General features: G+C 36.9%; 1 protein-coding gene across 1 annotated transcript; it reads left to right on the top strand.

Moving 5' to 3' along the window:
* Positions 1-4,173: 4,173 nt before the first annotated feature.
* hal.2.S (histidine ammonia-lyase, gene 2 S homeolog) lies at positions 4,174-20,737 on the top strand (the record flags this gene model as incomplete). The annotated part of the gene is given in 20 exon segments (NM_001092595.1): positions 4,174-4,499; positions 6,151-6,211; positions 6,336-6,363; positions 8,811-8,885; positions 8,978-9,050; positions 9,735-9,801; positions 10,303-10,340; positions 10,690-10,815; positions 11,429-11,568; positions 12,306-12,353; positions 15,171-15,318; positions 15,394-15,489; positions 16,411-16,469; positions 17,172-17,252; positions 18,647-18,712; positions 18,794-18,959; positions 19,168-19,302; positions 19,679-19,787; positions 19,886-19,955; positions 20,129-20,737. Coding segments are annotated over 20 exon segments (1,995 nt in total). The 3' UTR covers positions 20,291-20,737.
* Between the last annotated feature and the right edge of the window lie 1,906 nt (positions 20,738-22,643).

Raw genomic sequence — 22,643 nt, forward strand, 5'->3', positions numbered from 1 at the left:
TCTAGAAACAACTCAAATTCAAAAAAGTGTTTGGAAGGTGAACAACCCCTTTAAAATTAAAAGCGGAATGCAGTCTATCACATCTGTGTGTTGTAAGTCTGAGAAGCTGAAATTGCACAGTATTGCTTGTAGGAATTAATTATACATAGAGCCTCTGGAATCAAAAGTATGTTCAGTTAGGATTTTTCACACCAAGGCTGATGTTGCACAGATTCCCTGTAGCAGTGTGGTGCAGGCACCTTTGATATACACTAAAGTATTTATTATCAGGCTAGTTTATACTTTTGGAATTGTTTCACACTGTATTACATGTTTCTGATTAACTGCAACATGAATTGCGACCTCAGGTAACCTGTCTGGTTGGACTCTTTGCTGTCTTGTCATGAAGTTAATGATTACCATTGCTCTCTTTACTAAAGGAACATCATACAGAATTCTACAGTTGTTCGGTGTATTTAGTTAAGAGGTCTGTATCAATTCTATGGATAGAATTTTAGGGGTCATTCATCTGTCCCTGGGACAAAAGTGTTAGGATGCTAGGGTGTGCAAAAGCATGTTCCTTACTGCGCACTAAATAAGCACTTTTGTCCTGGTGAATTCTGTACCAGGACACAATTTGAAGTATCTGATTTTATTGCTATTGCTGCCATTGTTTACGGTCAGGGCCAGTCAGCCAGACTGCTAGAAACACAGCATAGATGAAATCTCTGTAGACTAGATATATTGGCAACATCCAGCTTGCAGCCGTACCAGCAAGCAGTGGCATAACTATTAGGCACTCCCCCAAAAAAACTAGAGGGGCCCGACACGCACAACGCCAACCCAGCTACCTTTGTGCATCACTTTTGTGCCCTTGCTGGCACTGGCACTATTGAAGAAGCAGACTCTGCAGCTGTGTGTGGGGGGTCTGACCACGGATCTACTTCCTCTATTGATAAGAAAATCCCTCCTCTCAACTGCTTTTATGTATTTCCCCCAAAATGTTTCTCGTGACACCTGCTGGCACTGGCATAACTATAGACGAAGCAGACCCATTGGATGCCAAGGGGAGCCTGGGGGTCTGGACCACAGGGTCTCATCCTCTATAGTTACTCAAAGTTAGGATAGCAGCGAGGTGGGGTGGCAATGGAGCCTCTTTTGTGTGCCCTGGCTGGGTAGTTTAGAGAACTAAACTCTAAAAATGAATATGGATAAAAATGCCATATTTTACATACTGAATTTATATTCAGCAATGATCCAGGGCTTCAAACTTGTCACAGGGGTCATCATCTGTCTGTGACACTCACATGCTCAGTGGGCTCTGAGCAGCTGTTGAGAAGCTAAATTTAGGGATCGTTGCAAAATATCAAGCAGAAAATGAGAATAACCGGTAATATAAACTGATGCTACAAGGCTGATCATTAAATTCCATTTATAGTCGCACTGGTTTCTGTGCTGCCATGTAGTCATTATCTGTATTAATTACCAATTAGACATATTGTGACATTTATATTTTATGTGTACTGTATATTGTGAGTCAGTCCCTAAGCTCAGAAAGTGTCTGCAGCACAAAGCATATGCAGTGAATCAGCAGAAAAAAAGATGGGGAGCTACTGGGGCATCTTTGAAGACTACTGCTAAAGGGCTGTGATTTCCTTAACACAGGAGTACCCATACTTTACTAATGAGAGGTCTACTTTTAGTGATGTTGTCCGATTAAGATCTACATCCATAAAAACATTGTTAGCATTCTGTTTCATGGAAAATATTACTTAAATATGGATTTATGAGAGAATTTATATTGCTATATTTTACAAACAACTATTTCTTATGTAACCTTAAAATAATAAATATCTGAATGAAAAGTATGAAGTAGAAGGGTAATTTAGACAAGCTGTTTGTTGACAGTGTCTTGAGATCTACTAATCCCCAGCTAAAGGTCTACTGGTAGATCTACCTTTTGGGCACCCCTGCCTTAACGCATACGAGTGATATCCCTGCAGTGAGCACCAACCATTTGGTTTTTTGGTGTGCTACAATTAATATGGACATGGTCTTGTGGTAACATTGGTGTGGTTTAATGTGGGTGTGGTTTAAAAACAGGGAGTGGCTAACAATGGCTTCCATTATCGGCCCCCCACCATGTAAGTCAGAAAAATTCAGGCCCTCTATACCACAGAAGTTGGACAGCAGTGTAAAGAGGAAGGAGATCCCATGATCTGGACCCCGTGCTCCTTCAACCCACTAGTGCCCCGGGGGGTCTGCTTCCTACTGTTATGCCAGTGCCAGCAGGTGTCACCAGAAACACTTTGGGGGGGATTGCAGAAAAGTGATGTCACCCTATGATAAATATATTCCAATATAAAATATAACAAACTGCCTTTTTAACAAACTTGAATAAGGGTTTTGTGAACTTGACTCTCTTATAAAAACAAATTATGCCATGGTTTTCATTGTTTTTGTGATGCAGAGTGATATTTTGCAATGCAACCTATGTCTCAAAAGCCACCTTTAGAACAGTGTTGATACTTGCCCTTTAACCGCTCCTGCCTACTTCCAAACGCATCAGTTATGTAATGTTGTTCCTCAACTTGTCATGTTTTTCATTGGTGTTTCAACTTAAAAGGAGTTGACCAGATTGCCCCTGTTACTGGAGACAATAATTAATAATGTATCCTGTATGGGAGCAATGATTATACTCTATAGCTACTATATTTCATAAGTGTTGCTGCCCAGCCTATTTACTTGTGAATATTGGAGCCTGTATATACTGAAACTAACTCAATGTCATTAGTGTGTTAATCATTCAGGGCATTTTTGAGGGATTTAAAGAAATCCAGGAATGGATCATTATCATCCTAATCACATAAGGTTAGCTGTTATGAGAAAATGTTGCCACAGAAGAAAACCACCAAGTGTCTGTCTGTGAACTGAATATTATTTGGTTTTGACTAAATATTTCATAATATGTTCTGTAGCAAATGGGCAAAAGGCAGTGACAGGGTTAAATCTGTTGGCAGGTAAGAACACCTGCCTTCTTCCTGAATGTATCTTGGTTAGAGGATATCAGAAAAGCTTATTATCAGTACAGCTGCTACTTCCCAAATTCCTCTGTTACTTAAATTAAACAATAAATTCCTGTTAGGGAAATAAATATTAAAAAAATAACTCAAACACTAACAGGATGGGGCTCACAATCCAAATATATTCTATTTATTTTCCTGGACTTGGCTGCAACATTCATGTTAAAGGTAAGTACAGGAGGAAGGAGGTAAAAAATAGCATCATACTAAAACATATAGCATAAGTTTTTCTGCCTGGAGAAAAAGTTTTCTGCAGGGCTGCGTATCCAGCAATCCAACCCTGCCTTGTGTTAGAGTCCTGTGCGGAACCAATTTGTTAAACCCGACCTGCGACCCACAACCCGCACCCGCAACCAGCATACTTACCCGCTACCCGAACCCGCAAGTACCTTATCCGCAACACGTTCCGCGATCCGCTGCAGTCATGCAGCATGCATCTTAACTAATAGCTCACTAGCCATTCAGCATAATAACTGAAATGTTCCTTGTTTTATGGTTAGGTGGGTAAACTTATATAAGGGATAATTAATGCTTCATGGACACTTTGCCCTTTTTTGTGTTTGACGTGCTTTGGATTTTTATACTTTCTAATGTTTACATAATTAATATGGGTCCGTACCCACATGGGACAAAAAAAAAAAGACACATTGGGCAGACAGAGATTAACACTAGTTGCGGTAAGCATACAAGGTAATCCACCAGACATCACCCATAACAATTCTTGCTTGTATGAAGCTCAACATTGTATATGGATTTGTTTAAAAAGCTTATGTATTCCATAATCACCCCTGTAGCAGAGGCTGATAAGGGCAATTCCCTTTGCACAATGAGCTTATACTTTGCTTGGTAATCATATTTGTTCTGCCTTTGCTCCTGGGTCTATTCAGCTGAATACCTCCTACATGTCAACACTGTATACTAGAACTCTGCAAGTGTAAGCAAACCTTTAGTATCTGCTATTGAAGCACATGTTTACTCAACCAAGGAATGGGGGGTGTTTACAGACATCTAAATGTAATTGGTCAACTTTCCTTATCTATTAACTTTAAAGGTGGCTTGTATACAGACTTGTTTGTTAACTGCGTATGCTCCATTTTTTGACTGAAAGAATTTTTGCTATAGACACTTGTCCATTTGTTGCAGAGCACCATATCTTTTGAATCAGGTGGAACAGCCACAAAGTCAGAAGAATGCCAAGATACACAGTGCACGTGCGAGGAGAATGGTTAGCTGTGCCTTGCAAAGAAGCTTCTGAAACAATTCGATGGCTGGGCAAGGAAGCACTGAGACGTTACATTAAGAATAAACCAGATAATGGGGGGTTTACTAGTGTTGACGATGTGAAATTCTACCTCCGGAGATGCAAAGGTCTGGGCTTACTCGACCTTGATGATAGAATAGAAGATGCTTTGGAGGATAATGAATTTGTTGAAGTTGGTAAGTAAAATGGAACAGTTAAAACATAATTTAAAAGCAAATCATTTAACATAGTTTAAAATAGAGTAAAATGAGTTTTAAGGCATCTACAAAAACACATCATTTGCTATTACATTTGTAGTGGCTCTGTATAAAACTGAGTAATGCCATTTGTAGGCCAAGGGTGCTCTGGGTGGTTTGATTGCAGTCTATTAGGGAAAACCAGAGAAATCAAAATGCCGAGCCTGAGGACACTGCTGCCCATTCTGTTCTACCGAAGAGGAGCATAGCAATCAATCATCATTCCTTGTGGCTCAGCAGATATTACAATTACTTGTCAGCAATTAATTGTAAGTTTTGTTTAAATATTGCATTTAAAGTGAAAATATACACTTAAGTCAAGTTACTTACTCAATTTTTAATTAGAATCTAAAGTGGATACAGTGAAACCTCAACTTGTACATTTTACACTGCTATGTTGTGGTCCTACCAATTTATATTTTGATTGGTATGTGGACTGTTATCTTCAGAGACTAGAGGGTTGTATTTATGCCCAGCTGCAGCCTGTTGTCATGAACAGAGCTTTAATGACTAGCACACAGGCATATTGATTAACATTTGAGACAAACATCACCAGAACCAATCATATATTTGCTTTTGTTTTCTATCTTGTAGGTGACTGATGCTAAGGGCAACATCACCGGTAAAAGTTGTTCCCAATGTTAATAAATATGCCCCTAACTATTCATTCAAGGGTTATGCCGAAGGAGGATGTGCATTTCTACTTGCTATTTAGACTGAAGCTGGCCATACATAGTCAATATTGGCTATTCTTGTCTTCTGGTTCACATGGAAGACTCTTACAGGTCCTCACACAATGGGATTTCCAGCATTGCAGGTCAATATCTGACTGAGGTGTATATGGTGCTAAAATAACCCTCAACCAATATTTAATGGGGGCTCAGTCAGATACTGATATGATATGAGAAAATGTTTTTTTTGTTATTTCTTGAGCTAAATTAAGTAGGAATGTTAAGGCTATTCTGTTTGGTTCCTGTGATGTAGATAATTAAGTTACCAGTGTATCGGTTTTTGTCTTACATAATGGATTCCTGCTAACAAAACAACAACAGGGGAAAGAATGAGGCTTATATAATTATCTACCCCACAAGAACCAAACATGGAGTAGTTATAATTTCCCTGTTTGTCCTGTTAAATAACAAAAAAAACTAAATTTTTCATGATTTTAACAACAGTACAAAAAGTATGTTGAGCACAAGCCTTATTCATTGTGATCATGTTGAACAAGGAAGTGTATAATGCTCCGTTAATTGCACTTAGTTCCAGGGATTGTATATACTTTCAGCATATGTTAATAAAATGAGAGAAGCCATGGTTGCACTAACTCTAATGCCAAGAAAAAAAATCATTCATTGGCTCATGAACTCTACTATACCAATGAAACATACCTTGTGGTCTGCCATGACAGATAGCAGAATATAAGCTAGTTTAAAACTAAACATATCCCCAACATGGATGCTCCTTTGTTATACCCAAAAGAACAATATATTGCTATACTTTACTCTTGTGTTTTCTTCTCTGTAGTATTTTTATGTTTATGCCTCCAGGAATCTTCTTATTTCTTCTGTTTTTTTTTTGTTTCTTTTTTTAGTTGTGGAAGGAGATGTGATGTCACCAGACTTTATACCCTCACAACCAGAAGGAGTGCATTTGTATCCTTTCCAAACATTTTAGAGTGTGCGTGTGTGGCAGCTTTTATGGTGTTTGTTTTTAAACTTGATTTTTTTCCCCCAACATGCAATATGGTCATCTTATGCTTCCTTAACATTTGCACAGATATAGCAGATACAAAGAACCAGTTGAGGTATGCCTTTCAGTAATTCATATAAACCTTGTTATACATCGGATTTAGTCCCTGTCTCAAATTCCTTTGCACTTGTCTCAATTTTGAATATATAAATCTATAAACTTGAATACAAGCTTAATTACAGCTACGGCAATGTCTGCAAGGGAATTTGCATGTTCTTACCATGCTCATGTTGATTTCCTTCAGGTACAGGTATAGGATCCCTTATCCAGAAACCTGATATCCAGAAAGCTCCCAATTACGGAATGGCTGTCTCCCATAGACTCCATTTTTTCCAAATAATCCAAATTTTTTAAAATGATTTCCTTTTTCTCTGTAATAATAAAACAGTACCTTGTACTTGATCCCAACTAAGATATACAGGTAATTGATCCTTATTGGAAGCAAAACCCACCTATTGGGTTTATTTAGGGGCACATTTACAAAGCTCGAGTGAAGGATTCGAATTAAAAAAACTTAGAATTTCGAAGTGTTTTTTTGGCTACTTCGACCATCGAATGGGCTACTTCGACCTTCGACTACGACTTCGACTACGATTCGAACAATTCGAACTAAAAATCGTTCGACTATTCGACCATTCGATAATCGAAGTACTGTCTCTTTAAGAAAAACTTCGACCCCCCTAGTTCGGCAGCTAAAAGCTACCGAACTCAATGTTAGCCTATGGGGAAGGTCCCCATAGGCTTGCCTGCGTTTTTTTGATCGAAGGATATTCCTTCGATCGTTGGATTAAAATCCTTCGAATCGTTCGATTCGAAGGATTTAATCGTTCGATCGAACGAATAATCCTTCGATCGTTCGATCGCAGGATTTGCGCTAAATCGTTCGACTTCGATATTCGAAGTCGAACGATTTTAGTTCCTGGTCGAATATCGAGGGTTAATTAACCCTCGATATTCGACCCTTAGTAAATCTGCCCCCAAATGTTTAAATTAATTTCTAATAGACTTAAGGCATGAAGACCCAAATTACGGAAAGATCCGTTATCTCAGAAAACCCCAGGTCCCGAGCATTCTGGATAACAGGTCACATACCTGTACTATCTTCCCACATTTAAAACTCAAAAGAAAGGTTAATTGGCTTCTGATAAAACTGACCATAGTGTGTCTCACTGTGATGGAGACTTAAATTGTAACTTCCACTGGGGCAGAGTCTGACGTTTATGATGTTACCTAGGTGTAGCAGAATATATCACCACTATATAAAGGATAATAATAATTTGGACAATAATTTACTGCACTCATTCCAGCATGAAAAAAAAAAACAATTTGAAAGCACTACTAATGTGTAAGGGTAAATCGTTACACTGCTTGCTATAAAAGTGTTTACATTTGCTGTTTTCCTTTGTCCTGAAAGTACCTTTACATTTTCTAGTTTTCATGGCTACTAATTGTATCTATGTACACTCTCATGTTTACATTGGAGTTCTGGTGATGATCAAGGCGACCAGAGAATGTGTAATATCCAATTCAATAGGAATGTTTGAGTGTATTCCTATTGGATTGGACATTTGAATTCTCCATTATTTTACGGGCTCAGGGATGCAGCACCTGGGCCACAGTCATCTTCCGTTGAGTCCTAATTTTGAGATGGGATTAGAAGCAAGTCTACGTGTAAAGTGATGGGTTTGTCCACCTGAGACATTATTCTATTTTAGTATGTATTAATACGGTATTTTATTATTCTCCTGCAGCAGCTATCTAGATAAACCATAGAATTTAGGCACACATGTGGTGACTTTCAATGGTGAGAGTCCACTACTTTTCCCTCTGTTGCTTGCCAACCCTGCCAAAGGTCACAAGGTTGACTGAAACCTTCAATGCTTTAAGGGGCCCATTTACTAAGGGTCGAAGTGAATTTGAAGTAAATTTCCAAATTCAAAAACTTCAAATTTCTAAGTAATTTTTGGGTACTTCGACCATCGAATAGGCCAAAATTCGATTTGAATTGAAAAAACGTTGAATATTCGACCATTCGAAAATCGAAGTACTGTCTCTTTAAAAAACTTTAAACCTGCCGAATTGCTATGTTAGCCTATGGGGACCTCCTAGAACCTATAGCCAGTATTTGGCTAAGTTTTGGAAGTAAAAGTTTTTTTTTTGAAAATCGTTCGATCGATCGATTAAATTGTTCGAATCGTTCGATTCGAATGAAAACGGCTAAATTTAATAAAAAAAAACTTAGACTATCGAATTTCTACAAGTTTTACCACTTCGAAATTCGACCCTTAGTAAATGTGCCCCTAAGTATTGAAACATTTGATTAATATGGGGTTATTAAACCAAGGGTTTAATATAAAGGGGTTTCAGATAATGGATATTTTCATAATATGGAACAGCATGCTTAAAGGCTACTAAATGCATTAAAATATTTTAAATGAATGTTTTACTATTACCACAGATTTAATTTGTTCTAATTTTTCTTGAATCTTCTATCATTTACAGTATATTCATATGGATGGGGGGAGTTTGTCAACACAAGATCTTCTCAATTTAGGCAAAGGGCTCTTCAAAATAAAGGTACACCAGGGCTCTTTTTATGGCAGTGACTTGTTATAGTTCTGGTTCCTGTTATAAATTAATAATCATCTATGTATTCTATTGTTTGCAAGCTTACTCCGCAAGCTGAGAACAAAGTGCAACAATCTAGGCTTCTTATAGACAGTATTGTCCAAGAAAACAAAGGTACTACTACTTTTGTTTGCATACAGTGTGCTGTTCCTTTGCTTTGTGCAAGTCTACTCTTTCTGCAGTTTTTGCATCTGTAAATATTACTGTCTTTCTCTATGGGGCAGATCTATGAAAATGTGGGATTAGAGCTCTGCACTTTCATTTCTAAGGGACTCCTACAAACATATTTATCAAATAGTGAACTCTAACTTTCACCCATTCGTAAATACATGAGGAATAAATAGAAAGCAGGTTCGTTTTTCTGTGGTGAGCTCTAATCTCACATTTTCTTAAATCTGGCCCTAAATGTTCCTTTTCTGCTGCTTTTTCTCTCTTGCTCTTCATTTTGGACTGGCCCATCAGGATACCAGGAAACTCCTGGTGGGCCCAGGTGTCAGTGGGCCCTTCTGCTTCTAAGCATTTGTAACAATTTCATGTTCACTCCCTAATTCTGTATCAGAACAAAGGGGCAAAATATATGGAAAAATAGAGTATATCATTTAAAGAAAAAATACTAAGAAAATAAAATGTAAAAAGTGAAAGAAACTTGGAGAATGAGCCCATGGTCTAAGGTTTTCTGGTAGACCCCTGGCATCCCAGTCCAACACTGTTGCTCTTTGCACATATTTCACATCTGCTGATTTTACTGTTGTTCCCTTATATTTATGTCTCACCTCTGCTGATTTTGCTCACTTGCAGTGGTATATGGAATCACTACTGGGTTTGGAAGGTTTGCTCGCACTGTGATCCCAGTGGGCAAGCTCAAGTAAGTAATAAAGTAATTAAGTTTAATATTTATAAAGTAAATTAATTTAAATTAATTAATTTATAATTTATAATTAAATTAAGTAAATTAATTAATTTATAAAGTAATACATTTTAATATATAAAATAAAATAAAGTAAGTAAGTAATAAACGTGATCTCTTTGCAGAAATAATCTATTTTTGGCAATAATTTTGCTGCAGCGACTTTCCCCCAGATATACTCAGGGAAATATTAGTTATTAAAATGCTGGAATTTGTCATGCAAAACCAAATTATAAAATCTACAAGAACCTATAGTTGTACTTTCTACTGCAAAAAAAAAACCCCATACTATTCCATTCTGCGTGAGCTGCTTTTGGAATTAGGATTATTATATTATATTGATTCTACTTTACTTTATTGTTTACATCAAGAGACTTAAATTCCCTAATAATACAAAGAATACTTCTTTGTTCATTATTTTTTCAATATATATTTTTTTATTTTTTTTATTGTGTTTAGAGAGCTTCAAGAAAACCTTGTTCGGTCTCACTCAGCAGGTAACTAAGTCTATATATTATCCTTTATATGTTCTTGATTAATCCAAGTAAAAAATAGTAAACAATATTTAGCACCTGCTATGTCTAATATTTCAATACAAATCATACAAAAGCACTAATTTGTTTTCTCCTGTAGCATCAAATGCAGGCAAAATAGATATGTATGCTACAATACATTGTGCTGTAACAAACAATAAATCCTGTTTTTTTAACTTATTCAACCCTTGTTTAAGATAAAATGCTAGAAAGTATATTTCGATTTTACTTTAAGGTGGCTGTTTGGGCTCAACATATAAATAAAACATAATTATACTTGAATAAAAATACAGCTTATTTTATGTGTTGGCAGGTGTCGGAAAGCCACTAAGTCCTGACCGCACTCGAATGCTATTGGCTTTAAGGATCAATGTCTTAGCAAAAGGATACAGTGGTATTTCATTAGAAACTTTACATCAAGTCATTGAAGCATTTAATGGTAAGCTTATAAAACAATATTCACACTTTTATATATTAAATAATAATAAATGAACCTTAAATATATGAAATATGCAGACATAGATATGCTCTTCATATCTGTTTTGATAAATACCCTGTATGCATAAAAGGGAGAGTTATCATACTACCGGCATTAGCTGACATATACTGTAGTTCATAGACTGTTCATAGAACAGTGCGCTATATTTTTTATATGTTATCATGCTGTTTGCCGAGGTCTATTGAATTAATTTTGAAGCCTGTAATATCAGTGAGGACAACATCAGTAGCTAATTTTCTGGAATTCTGAGCTTGGCATAGGCTTGCCATGCATGGATGCAGTTAGCCACCATCTCAACCTTGAGCCAAAATAATGCTCTCTTTGACTGATGTCTAATTTATATTGTTTAAAAATGCTGGAGAACTCGGTTGAGCAAAGACTGCATTCTCTCAGCCTCATTTGGCCTATGACAGTGGGTGTTAAGTTCAAAAAATATATTGACCAGTGAGCTGATCTGCTTGTGTATTCCCAGCTTTAAGAATCTTTATCGCTATTTACTAATGATATATGCTATGAACCCGAAGCAACTAAACACATTGTGATTTTTTTCCAGCAAGTTGTTTGCCATATGTCCCAGAGAAAGGGACGGTTGGGGCTAGTGGAGATCTTGCTCCTCTTTCTCATCTTGCATTGGGTTTGATAGGAGAAGGTAAAATGTGGTCACCCAAGAGTGGTTGGGCTGATGCCAAATATGTAAGTCAAGTATTCGCCTATTTTTTTTTGATGTATATATGACTGTGCCTGTATGTATTTTACATATTGTAAATATACAATGTACATATTTTAATTTGTAAATATATTTATATAAACAAATTGTTGTGTAGCCACAGGGCAGCCATTCAAGTTAAAATAGGGGTAAATGGCACTGATTATTTAGTAGATAAATAAGATTTGTAGAATACAATGGGTTTTCTTCTTACACAGCATCTAAACCCATTTTAATCTACAGATCTTATCTGCTATGCGACCTGTGCCTTTTCTCCTTTTTCTGACAAAATAACTACCCCATGACTACACAGCAGCTTATTTATATAAACTATAGAAGCATCTCTAAATCAAACACACCAGTTAGCCAGTGTAGGGCAATAGTACGTTATATTTTAATTACTTTTAATTACTGTTCCTGAAGAAGCCTGAGACAGTCCGATTCAAATGGTTTTTTTTCTTTATCAAACAAAGAATTCTGAGGTGGCCATTTTCACTGGTACCTGGAGCATTTGCAGCAATTTTGTTATGTTAAGATTTTAGTGGAAACATGTTTATGTTTTTAATTTTCACTGAATGCTCAATTATATTAATTTAAAGTTATTGGTCAGGTTAAACATATGTAAATGAAATAAAAACTACCTTAATCAACTATAATAACAACCAACCACATATATGCTGTCTTCTTTTCACAATATCACAATCTTCTCTTATACTGTTACTAGGTGCTGCAAGCTCATGGATTACAGCCAATTTCACTAAAGCCAAAAGAGGTAATAAGAAAAAGTTATCAGGATATTGAAGTGATTTTCTTTTGTGATTTTTCTTGCCCTAAGGCATGGATCTCAACCTTATTTACCCATGAGCCACATTCAAATGTAAAAAAAGTTGGGGAGAAACACAAACATGCAAAATGTTTTTGTGGGTTGCCAAATAAGGGCTGTGATTTGCTATTGGTAGCCCTTATGTGGACTGGCAGCCTACAAGGGACTCTGTATGGCAGTACACTTTGTTTTTATGCAACCAAAACTTGCCTCCAAGTCAGGAATTCAAAAATAAGCACCTGCTTTAAGCTCCACTGGGAGCTACATCCAAGGGGTTTGTGAGAAACATATTGCTCGCAAGCCACTGGTTGGTGATCACTGCCCTAAGGCAATGTATAATAATTCCGGATATCTGTTGAGCAGGCACTCAATATGGCAAACTTCTACCAGGTGGATAAGAATAAGTGAAGACTTTATTTATGTCACAAATAAGCAACCTTATACCTTTTGTGTTACAAAACTTCATAGGCTATAAAAGTCTTTGCTTGTTCTCATCCACCTGGTGGAAGTTTACCTTGTTAAAGTGCCTGCTCAACAGATATCCGGTTTGATCTGCTCCCTTTGCTGAAGGCTCAGGGTGGTACATCTGGGCCTCTTCCTTGATGTGGTAATTTGTTACACTCTAAGGGGCAGATGTATTAAGGGTCGAATATCGAGGGTTAATTAACCCTCAATATTCGACTAGGAACTAAAATCGTTCGACTTCGAATATCGAAGTCGAACGATTTAGCGCAAATCCTGCGATCGAACGATCGAAGGATTATTCGTTCGATCGAACGATTAAATCCTTTGAATCGAACGATTAAATCCTTTGAATCGAACGATTCGAAGGATTTTAATACAACGATCGAAGGAATATCCTTCGATCAAAAAATCACAGGCAAGCCTATGGGGACCTTCCCCATAGGCTAACATTGACTTCGGTAGCTTTTAGCTGCCGAAGTAGGGGGTCGAAGTTTTTCTTAAAGAGACAGTACTTCGACTATCGAATGGTCGAATAGTCGAACGATTTTTAGTTCGAATCGTTCAATTCGAAGTCGAAGTAGTAGTCGAAGGTCGAAGTAGCCCATTCGATGGTCGAAGTAGCCAAAAAAACACTTCGAAATTCGAAGTTTTTTTAATTCGAATCCTTCACTCGAGCTTTGTAAATCTGCCCCTAAATGTATAATCGTTGTCAGAACAAATGTTAAAACATTATATACGTTATTTGTAATTTTCACCATCAAAAGATCAACTATTTGTTTATGCCACTTTGTAGTTAACCAAAGTTCAATAGCTCAAATATTTATATCCATCCATCACAAGGGAGCCTGCTCACAGCAATGTGAATAAGGTATAATCTATCTAAAGAAATGTGTTGGCACTAATTATGCATTTTGCAGTTAACTATAAAGTGTATTTTTTTAATCAGTTGAAATGAATAAATGCTACCTTCTGATTGGTTGACTTTGTTGTCTTTTTCATAATGTGAATTTGTCATCTTCATTTCATCATGTTTACCTATTTGTGTATATTGTATTTATGTTATGTATAAAGTTAAATTAAAAATCTCAATGTGCCATAGACAATAGGAGAAGCACAAACTGTGCCCAACCTTATAATTGTATTCTAATTGTATTATAATTGTATATGCAAAATAGTTAGATTTTTCCATAAAATGCAGCTATTCTCATGTAAAACACTATGGGCCTGTGGTTCATGCACACATAGGGGCAAATTTACTAAAGGGTGAAGTGGCAAACGCTGGCAAAAATTCGCCCGTGTGATGTCATTTCGGCACTTCGCCGATTTACTAACAGGCGATGGCATTATAACGCCAGTTAAGGAGATAGACTCTGGCGCAACTTCGCACTCTAACTCCAGGCAAATATTCGCTCTGGCCAAAGAGCGTTACTACGCAAACTCACTAAGTTTTTGATTTTACTGAACGTTACCTCTATCGTCAGACTTGCCTTCACCACCTCAGACCAGGTGAAGTGCAATGGAGTAGATAGGACTGAAACTTTGTTGAAAAATTTTCTAAGTCCCAAAAAGGCTGGTGTCTTATCCTTTTTTCAGGGTGATAGGCTGCAAAGGATCATAATTTTTTTTTAGGGTACCCAGCTTTTACCCTACATTTCCTTACATATGGCACATAAACTATACACTGGGCACATGTGTAGGGCATTATAACAACTTTATTTTATTTTATTTGGGTTCCCTGGGCTTGTGTAGTGTAATGTACTTGCTGCAACCTATACGTCCATTGAAATTTAACTTCCCACCGTATGCAATTTATCTAACGCTAACGCAACTTCGCTATGTCTGGCGAAGTAACGCTAGCGCAACTTCGCCAGCATTCAGCGCCGGCGATTAAACTTCACAAGGCAAAGCCGTCACTGGCGAATTTTCGCCCGTTAGTGATTTTTTCCCCATAGTGGTGTTCCCTCTTGTTAGCACTTGCAATTGTGGCAGTTTTTCATCAACAAATATAACGCTAGTTGAAAGTTCTTCACATCTTACTTCAAGATGTCCCCTCCCCATGGACCATTCAGGTCCTTCCTGGTGGTAAGAAGACAACCTTGGTGGCTAGGTAATGAACAGCGTGACGTATCATGACATTGCTTCTGAAAAAAAACAGACTGTTAAGTGAAATTATAGAAAAGTGGCTAATAATATGGCAACAGTATCTTTAAAATATTAATAACAGGTTACCCACTTTGAATACTACCTACATTCCAGGTTTGTTAAGGTTTTTTCCATTCCCTAAAATTGTCTTCTGTTTAGGGCCTAGCCCTTATTAATGGGACCCAGATGATTACATCCCTGGGTTGTGAGGCTGTGGAAAGAGCCAATGCTATTGCCAAGCAATCTGATGTTGTTGCTGCTCTCACACTCGAAGTCTTGAAGGGTACAACTAGGGCCTTTGATACAGGTTGGTAAATGTGATCCCTTTTCCCCATGGCTGGTAAAATATTGATGTTGCTAAAAAAATATTTCTGATTTCTAGATATACATGCTCTGAGACCCCACCCTGGACAAGTGGAAGTTGCCTTTCGTTTCCGATCACTGTTGGATTCGGATCATCACCCCTCAGAGATTGCAGGTATGCTGTGAGTATAGGTATGGTATCCATTATCTGGGAATCTGTTATCCAGAAAGCTCAGAATTATTGGAAGTCCATATTTCATAGATTCCATTTTAATCACATTATTTAAAAAATATCCCTTTTTCCTGTTATGATAAAACCTTGCATCCCAACTATAATATAATTAATTTTTATTGGAGGCAAAACAATCCTATTGGGTTTATTTAATGTTTAAATGATTTTTTTTAGCAGCCTTAAAGTATGGTGTTCCATACTACAGAAAACGACGGGTCCTGTGCAGTCTCGATAACAGGTCCCATACCTGTAGTATACACTGTAGGTCGCCGTAATATTCTAAAAGGAACAATGCGGTTTATTTGTTGCAATTTTTAAATGAGTCATTTACATTCTCAATGCCCCATCTACTGTACATACATGGAAGGGCGATTCACTGTAATGTATATCCTGCTGTTAGTGAAAGAAAAGCTTTTGGTAAGTGGAACTAAAGATTCCAAGGGGTGATAGCACACCAATAGTCTGGGCTGAGTGTGACCATAGAACAGCAACACCCAGGTGTGTGCAGTGTAAAAATGGCAATTTTTAGAGCCAACATGGATCTCTGTAGAACAGAAGCCAAAGATGATGCTGGCTGTTCATTGTGGCCCAAAAGTTACTGTATATTCTGCTTATGTTCTTCTAAACAGATAATAAGAAATGAGGGCATCATTTAACACTTTATTATTATGGCAAATGAATTATAACAACTGGTACACATATGCATGATTACAAGTATAAGGACAAGGAATAATTACCTTACAAATCTATACAAAAACGTAATTATAGTAATATAAACGGAATAGAACTGATTGCCTAACATAAGTTTTTCTCACATTTAGTTATTGTGTTTTTATATTCTTTTTTAATTTTTTTTCTTTCTAGAGAGTCACAGGTTCTGTGATAGGGTCCAGGATGCTTATACACTACGCTGCTGTCCTCAGGTAAACCATTTTGGGGTCAGGTTAACAAAAATACTAAGATGTCTTTCCTATAAGCCTCACGCATGTATTCTTTTTATACAAAATATCAGTTTAAATAAATCTGTCTTTTGTCCTCTTTTTTCTAATCTCCATCTCTCACTCTGCCTCGATCTCCATGCTCATCTCCCTTACCCTAACTATCTACCTGTACTTATATCAGAATGGAGAAGGGTTCTACTACACTTCTTTTATCTTAAATTCTAGCATCTCATAAGGATTAGTAGTCTTACCCTTACTAATTCTTCATTCACTAGGAAGCCCAAACCCAAGTCTTCGCTACTTTACTCCAGATCAAATGTTCTGTTCCTTTGTCTCAAGCCTTAGTTTATCACTAAAACATATGTCAAACAAATTAACAATGGGGTTTTTAAATGTCCGATCACCTGCTTCTTCATTTTTTTTTTTTTTTGATGAAACACCTTCTGGGCAACTTTCTCATCCCTTAACTTTCAAAGAGGTACCCAAAAGAGTGATGCAAAGTGATTTTTATCACACAATTACAACTTTTACAAATGCATTTCAGCTATACATCTCTCATATTTCTGTGCGAATATGTAGATATGGTTTTTAAAAACATTTGTTAAAAATGACTGAATTGAAAAACAAAAACACCCTTCATATTAAATAAATACTTTCCGACTATATGTATTTGTATATATACAGGTGCACGGAGTGGTAAATGATACAATCGCCTTTGTGAAGAACATCATCACAACTGAAATTAACAGCGCAACAGACAATCCTGTATCTTTACATGCAATGCATAGGCAAAGTTGGTCCACTTAGCAACTAATCAGCTGTTGACTTCCACTGGTCTATTGCAGTTAGAAAACTGAAAGGAAAAGGTTGAATGCTTGCTTTTGTTTATAGGGCCATTAATCAGGCCCCGATTTGTGGCAAAGCCACAGGGCATCACAAATTAAAATTTTAAATTTGCTCAGGTGTGAGCTCTAGAGTCTTCCACACATCCTTGTATCCTTGTAAGCTCAAAGGATGCGATCATGAGGGGCGGGGGAGGGCATTGGAGGATTTGGGCCTTTGGGCACCCTGAAGAGAAATCCTATCTATAAAAACCATATTGCTGAATGTGGGTTTCGTCAGATGTAGAATGCTTTATCAAATTCCTTTTATAAAGCCTGTTACACTAAGGGGCAGATTTACTAAGGGTCGAATATCGAGGGTTAATTAACCCTCGATATTCGACTAGGAACTAAAATCGTTCGACTTCAAATATCGAAGTCGAACGATTTAGCGCTAATCCTACAATCTAAGGATTATTCGTTCGATCGAACGATTAAATCCTTCGAATCGAACGATTCGAAGGATTTTAATACAACGATCGAAGGAATATCCTTCGATCAAAAAAACGCTGGCAAGCCTATGGGGACCTTCCCCATAGGCTAACATTGACTTCGGTAGCTTTTAGCTGCCGAAGCAGGGGGTCGAAGTTTTTCTTAAAGAGACAGTACTTCGATTATCGAATGGTCGAATAGTCGAACGATTTTTAGTTCGAATCGTTCGATTCAAAGTCGAAGTAGTAGTCGAAGGTCGAAGTAGCCCATTCGATGGTCGAAGTAGCCCAAAAAACACTTTGAAATTCGAAGTTTTTTTTATTCGAATCCTTCACTCGAGCTTTGTAAATGTGCCCCTAAGTAAAGCATGTGTCAGACACATGGGGTATTCTTTTAATTTTTGAATTCTCTACTTCCTGGTAGGGTTTGATAATTTTGAAAATCGTGTGCAACACTTTTGTAACAAATTCTAAGGGCTACAAGTATAGCTCAGGTCCATGCTTAGTGCTGTGGTGCAAAGCTAAACCTAGGAAGATCCGTTTGTTAGATTGCTGTCAACAATTTATAACAACTGCTAGTATTTTTGCCACTGTTTAGCACATTTCCTGCTCTGTCAATGACACACAGCCAATATTTAACCACTATTTAGTTTTATCACAGTTTTATCAATAAATGTTTTATGATTTGAGCTTTCCACATATTCAATGAAGTGGAACCCTGCAGTTGGTGATGTCTTTATGTGCTTGTTTACTTCATTTTGAAGCAAGCCAGTGTTGAAGTTGAAGGTCCACAGACTGAATCTAATCTAGACTTTGTGCATATAAAATTCTTAACTCTTTATACAAGATGGTTTTTTCAGAGCGAGGTGAGACCATATCAGGTGGAAACTTCCATGGGGAATACCCTGCAAAGGTAATATTTAAATGTTTTATCCTTTATACCAGATAAGTTATCTACTGCAGTATAAACACACATGGAGGTTTTTCCTTTCAGGCTTTGGATTACCTTGCTATTGGGGTGCATGAACTTGCTGCCATCAGTGAACGGAGGATTGAAAGACTGTGTAACCCCTCACTTAGTGAGCTGCCAGCATTTCTAGTGACAGAAGGAGGCTTAAACTCTGGCTTCATGATCGCTCACTGCACTGCTGCTGCTCTTGGTACTTACAATATTGGAATACTTTTGCTGTTATCCTTCTATTATGCTATACATAGCACAGTACTATATTCGTTTCTCCATTCAGCACAGGCCCACTTTATCCTGAGTTTATTCGTCTTCTTTTTTAATAAAATGTATTTTTTATTTATTTAAGCAACTGATTCAAGTAATTGACATGAACATATTTTATGATGCTACTTCTTCTATAGTTTCAGAAAACAAGGCATTGTGCCATCCTTCATCTGTGGACTCCCTCTCCACTAGTGCAGCAACAGAAGACCATGTGTCCATGGGTGGATGGGCAGCCAGGAAAGCTGTAAGAGTCATCGAACATGTTGAACATGGTAGGATTTTTTTAAAATATATGGTAAAAAGAAAATCCAGTCTGAATTGGATTGGCTACCAATGAAGTAATGTTTTTCATTTTTAATACTTCTTTTTATAGATTTTATTAGAAATGAAGGAGTCTAAGAGACACTGGTATAGAAGAGGACCAATCCTGTACTATAACATTGTTCAAGGGAATAAGGGTGCAGAATATATTTTTACTGAACGAGTAATTCAATAGGGATCCAGGAGAGAAAATGCAGGCTCTGAAATGTACACATGAAGCAGCATTCTCTATTTCCATTTTGCTTTTTGTAGTGGGTGTTTTATAAAGTCTTTATAGGTTGACATGCACTCACAAAGTACTAGTTATTCACTTCCTTTTTTTCTTAGTGTTGGCTATAGAGTTACTTGCAGCCTGTCAGGGGATTGAGTTCCTACGCCCGCTCCGGACAACAACTCCACTGGAGAAAGTCTATGACCTTGTGCGCTCGGTTGTTAGGTAAAAATAAATAAACAGCCTCACTCAGCGCTTTCTAGTTCTTTGTTTGTTTTTAATGGTTAATAATCTACAGCTGTTTCATGTTTGTCTTGTTTAAGGCCTTGGATGAAGGACCGTTTCATGGCTCCAGATATAGAAGCAGTTCACAGGTTGCTTGTTGACCAGAAGGCAAGTTGTGTTTATTATTGCAGATCTATTGCTAATAAATATGACTTATCCTCCTAATATTATTGCATTACAAGATCCTTTGATATTGAATACTAGAGGAAATAAAACTGTTTTATAACGTATACCGTAGATTTATTATAAAATGTGCCTATTTTACTATTTTGTGCTTATAGATATGGAATGTGGTGGAACCATATATTGAAAAATATAGAATGGAGCATATTCCTGAATCAAGACCTTCCTCCCCTACATCCTTTTCAATGGAATCTTCATCATTAAATAACTCCTGTTCTCATGACCCCAGTGATTGTCTGCTGGATTTCAGTGGGTCTTAATCCAAAGTGTACATGCAGTAGAAATAAAGCAATGTTAGTAGCAAAATGTCCTGTTTTCTCCATGAACAGTTGTAAAAGATTCATCCTGTGAATTCTTCAGTACTTGACTTGACTTTACCCCAACAAATAAAAAAGAAATGGAAAACATGTTTTGGGCATTATAGACTTACAAGTTTTTTTTTTCAATATTGTTGTGTTTTTGAGAGACCTTGCACTGGAGCTACAGCTTTCTTTATAATGGTGTCTTATATTATGAACTGTAAAGAAAATATAACATCAATTAAAATATGCTGGAAAATTGTAATCTTGCAACTTGCAGAAAAAAATGTAACATAAGTAATTTTTCAATTTGATCTTTGATTAATCACAGTAAAAGGCCAAAGCTTTCTTTTATTTTCTCTTAAGGATGAATTGAATGAACATCATTCAATAAACTTTGCACTCATATCAGCTTTTTTCATTTGAGCAAAAATCGTGATTTTTATCTAATTGTCATATGCATATACAGATACATTGGTACAATAGCTTATTGCTCGAGTATGTGGTGGGGATGGTTGGCATTACAGTTTAGCAAAACCTTAGTATTAAAAGGTTTTTAATTACTGTATGATCAGATAGAATATCTATGTAAGGCACCACAATACTCTCCCTGGCTAACGCTTTATACTCTATTGCACAATATATATATATATAGACAAATACAAGAGTCCTCTGCACTCAACCCATTATCAATATATTTAAGACAGCGACATTTTGTGCATACTGCTACTGAAAAATGCCTTACCCTTTAAACAAAACAGGGATTGTTTGTCCATATATTGCAATATATTTAAGCTGGCCATCTACGTCAAAGTCATCCCATATCTGGCCAGTCCTATGCTCAATTCTCAACTTTGCAACTTACTAGCTGCTTTCAAATATATATATATTGATAATGGGTTGAGTGCAGAGGACTCTTGTATTTGTCTATATGTATTTAGTGGTCACAGCCTCATTGCACCCCTGCCTAATGGTTTTAAAAAATAGTGGTGAGCACAACTTTCCCTTGTTTGTTATATAGCAACAAACAAATGATTGCAACATACTCCCAGTATTGGGGACAATGGCCCAGGTGCATCCAAAAGAGATGAATATGCACATGAAGAACTGGAGCACTCAGGGGACTTATGAATGAGTGAAAAAAAATATTTTTGTCACTGTTTTGCTTCTCAAGATAAGACATGTATATACAGTAGGACCCTAGCAACTAATGGATCCTACAGCATAGTGGGATCTAAACATACAAGTAAAGTGTTTGCAGATTATTGGCTGATCAATGGCCATACCATTGAATGACCAAATTGCATTAGTTATATCAAGTAATAACTACTCAGTTGCAAGTGAAGTAACTTCTTTGCAGCTTCGAGTATGATTTTGGACTTACTGTACACTCCTGTGCTATTGCAGACAATATGATTGGATGCCAGATTCAGGAACAGTGTTAAGCTTGTCATTTGCAGCTGCCATGAACACTAAAGTGGAACATGAAGTCTACCCTCATATCTCTTGCTTATTATACTGTATGACAACAATACAGTATACAAGCTCATTTATGTCTATTTACCCTCCTCTGCATTAGAGTTTATAACTGCAAATTACAAAGATGAGTTTCCCCTCCACATACAAGTCCCTTAATTTTTTCAATTCACTTAAAGGGGACCCGTCACCCAAAAAAATTATTCATAATCCTATTTTATCATATCAGTCAAGCAGAATAAACCTGTACTTATACACTGTATAAATTATTTGAATCTTGTTTCCATCAGTCTGGGAATTCATAATTATAGTAAGCAGGCAGGAGCCATTTTGTGGACACTGTTATTAAGACAAGCCTTGCATCATCTCAGAATCTTGTTTGTGCACCAGAATAGGGGACCCGATGTCCATCCCCATGCCCTGGCTGCACAATTAAATGGTAAAGAGAACGGGGGAATATGTGGAGAGCAGTGACATCTAGGAAGTGCTGAATGGAAAGAGAAAGTAATTGTCTGCCCTGCCTCTATGCCCAGGGCATAGAGGAGGGGCAGACAATATTTGATTGACAGCTGAGATGTTTAAATGAGCTTACAACAGCTATGAATGCTTTAATAAAAAAAATAGAAATTGGATTTCATGTTTAATTTGAAAGGACTTTTATTATACAGATTTTTGTGTCTGGGTGACAGGTCCACTTTAAATAGTGAAAACAGACTTTACAGATTTTTCATTTGTTAGTTTGTCATTATCATCGATTGGTGCATTTCTGAATATGATCTGGAATTCACTGTAGTGGGGTTATTCCTGTGAAATTATACATATACATTAATGTGAAAAA

This window comes from Xenopus laevis, chromosome 3S (genome assembly GCF_017654675.1).
Source record: "Xenopus laevis strain J_2021 chromosome 3S, Xenopus_laevis_v10.1, whole genome shotgun sequence".
NCBI lineage: Eukaryota > Metazoa > Chordata > Amphibia > Anura > Pipidae > Xenopus > Xenopus laevis.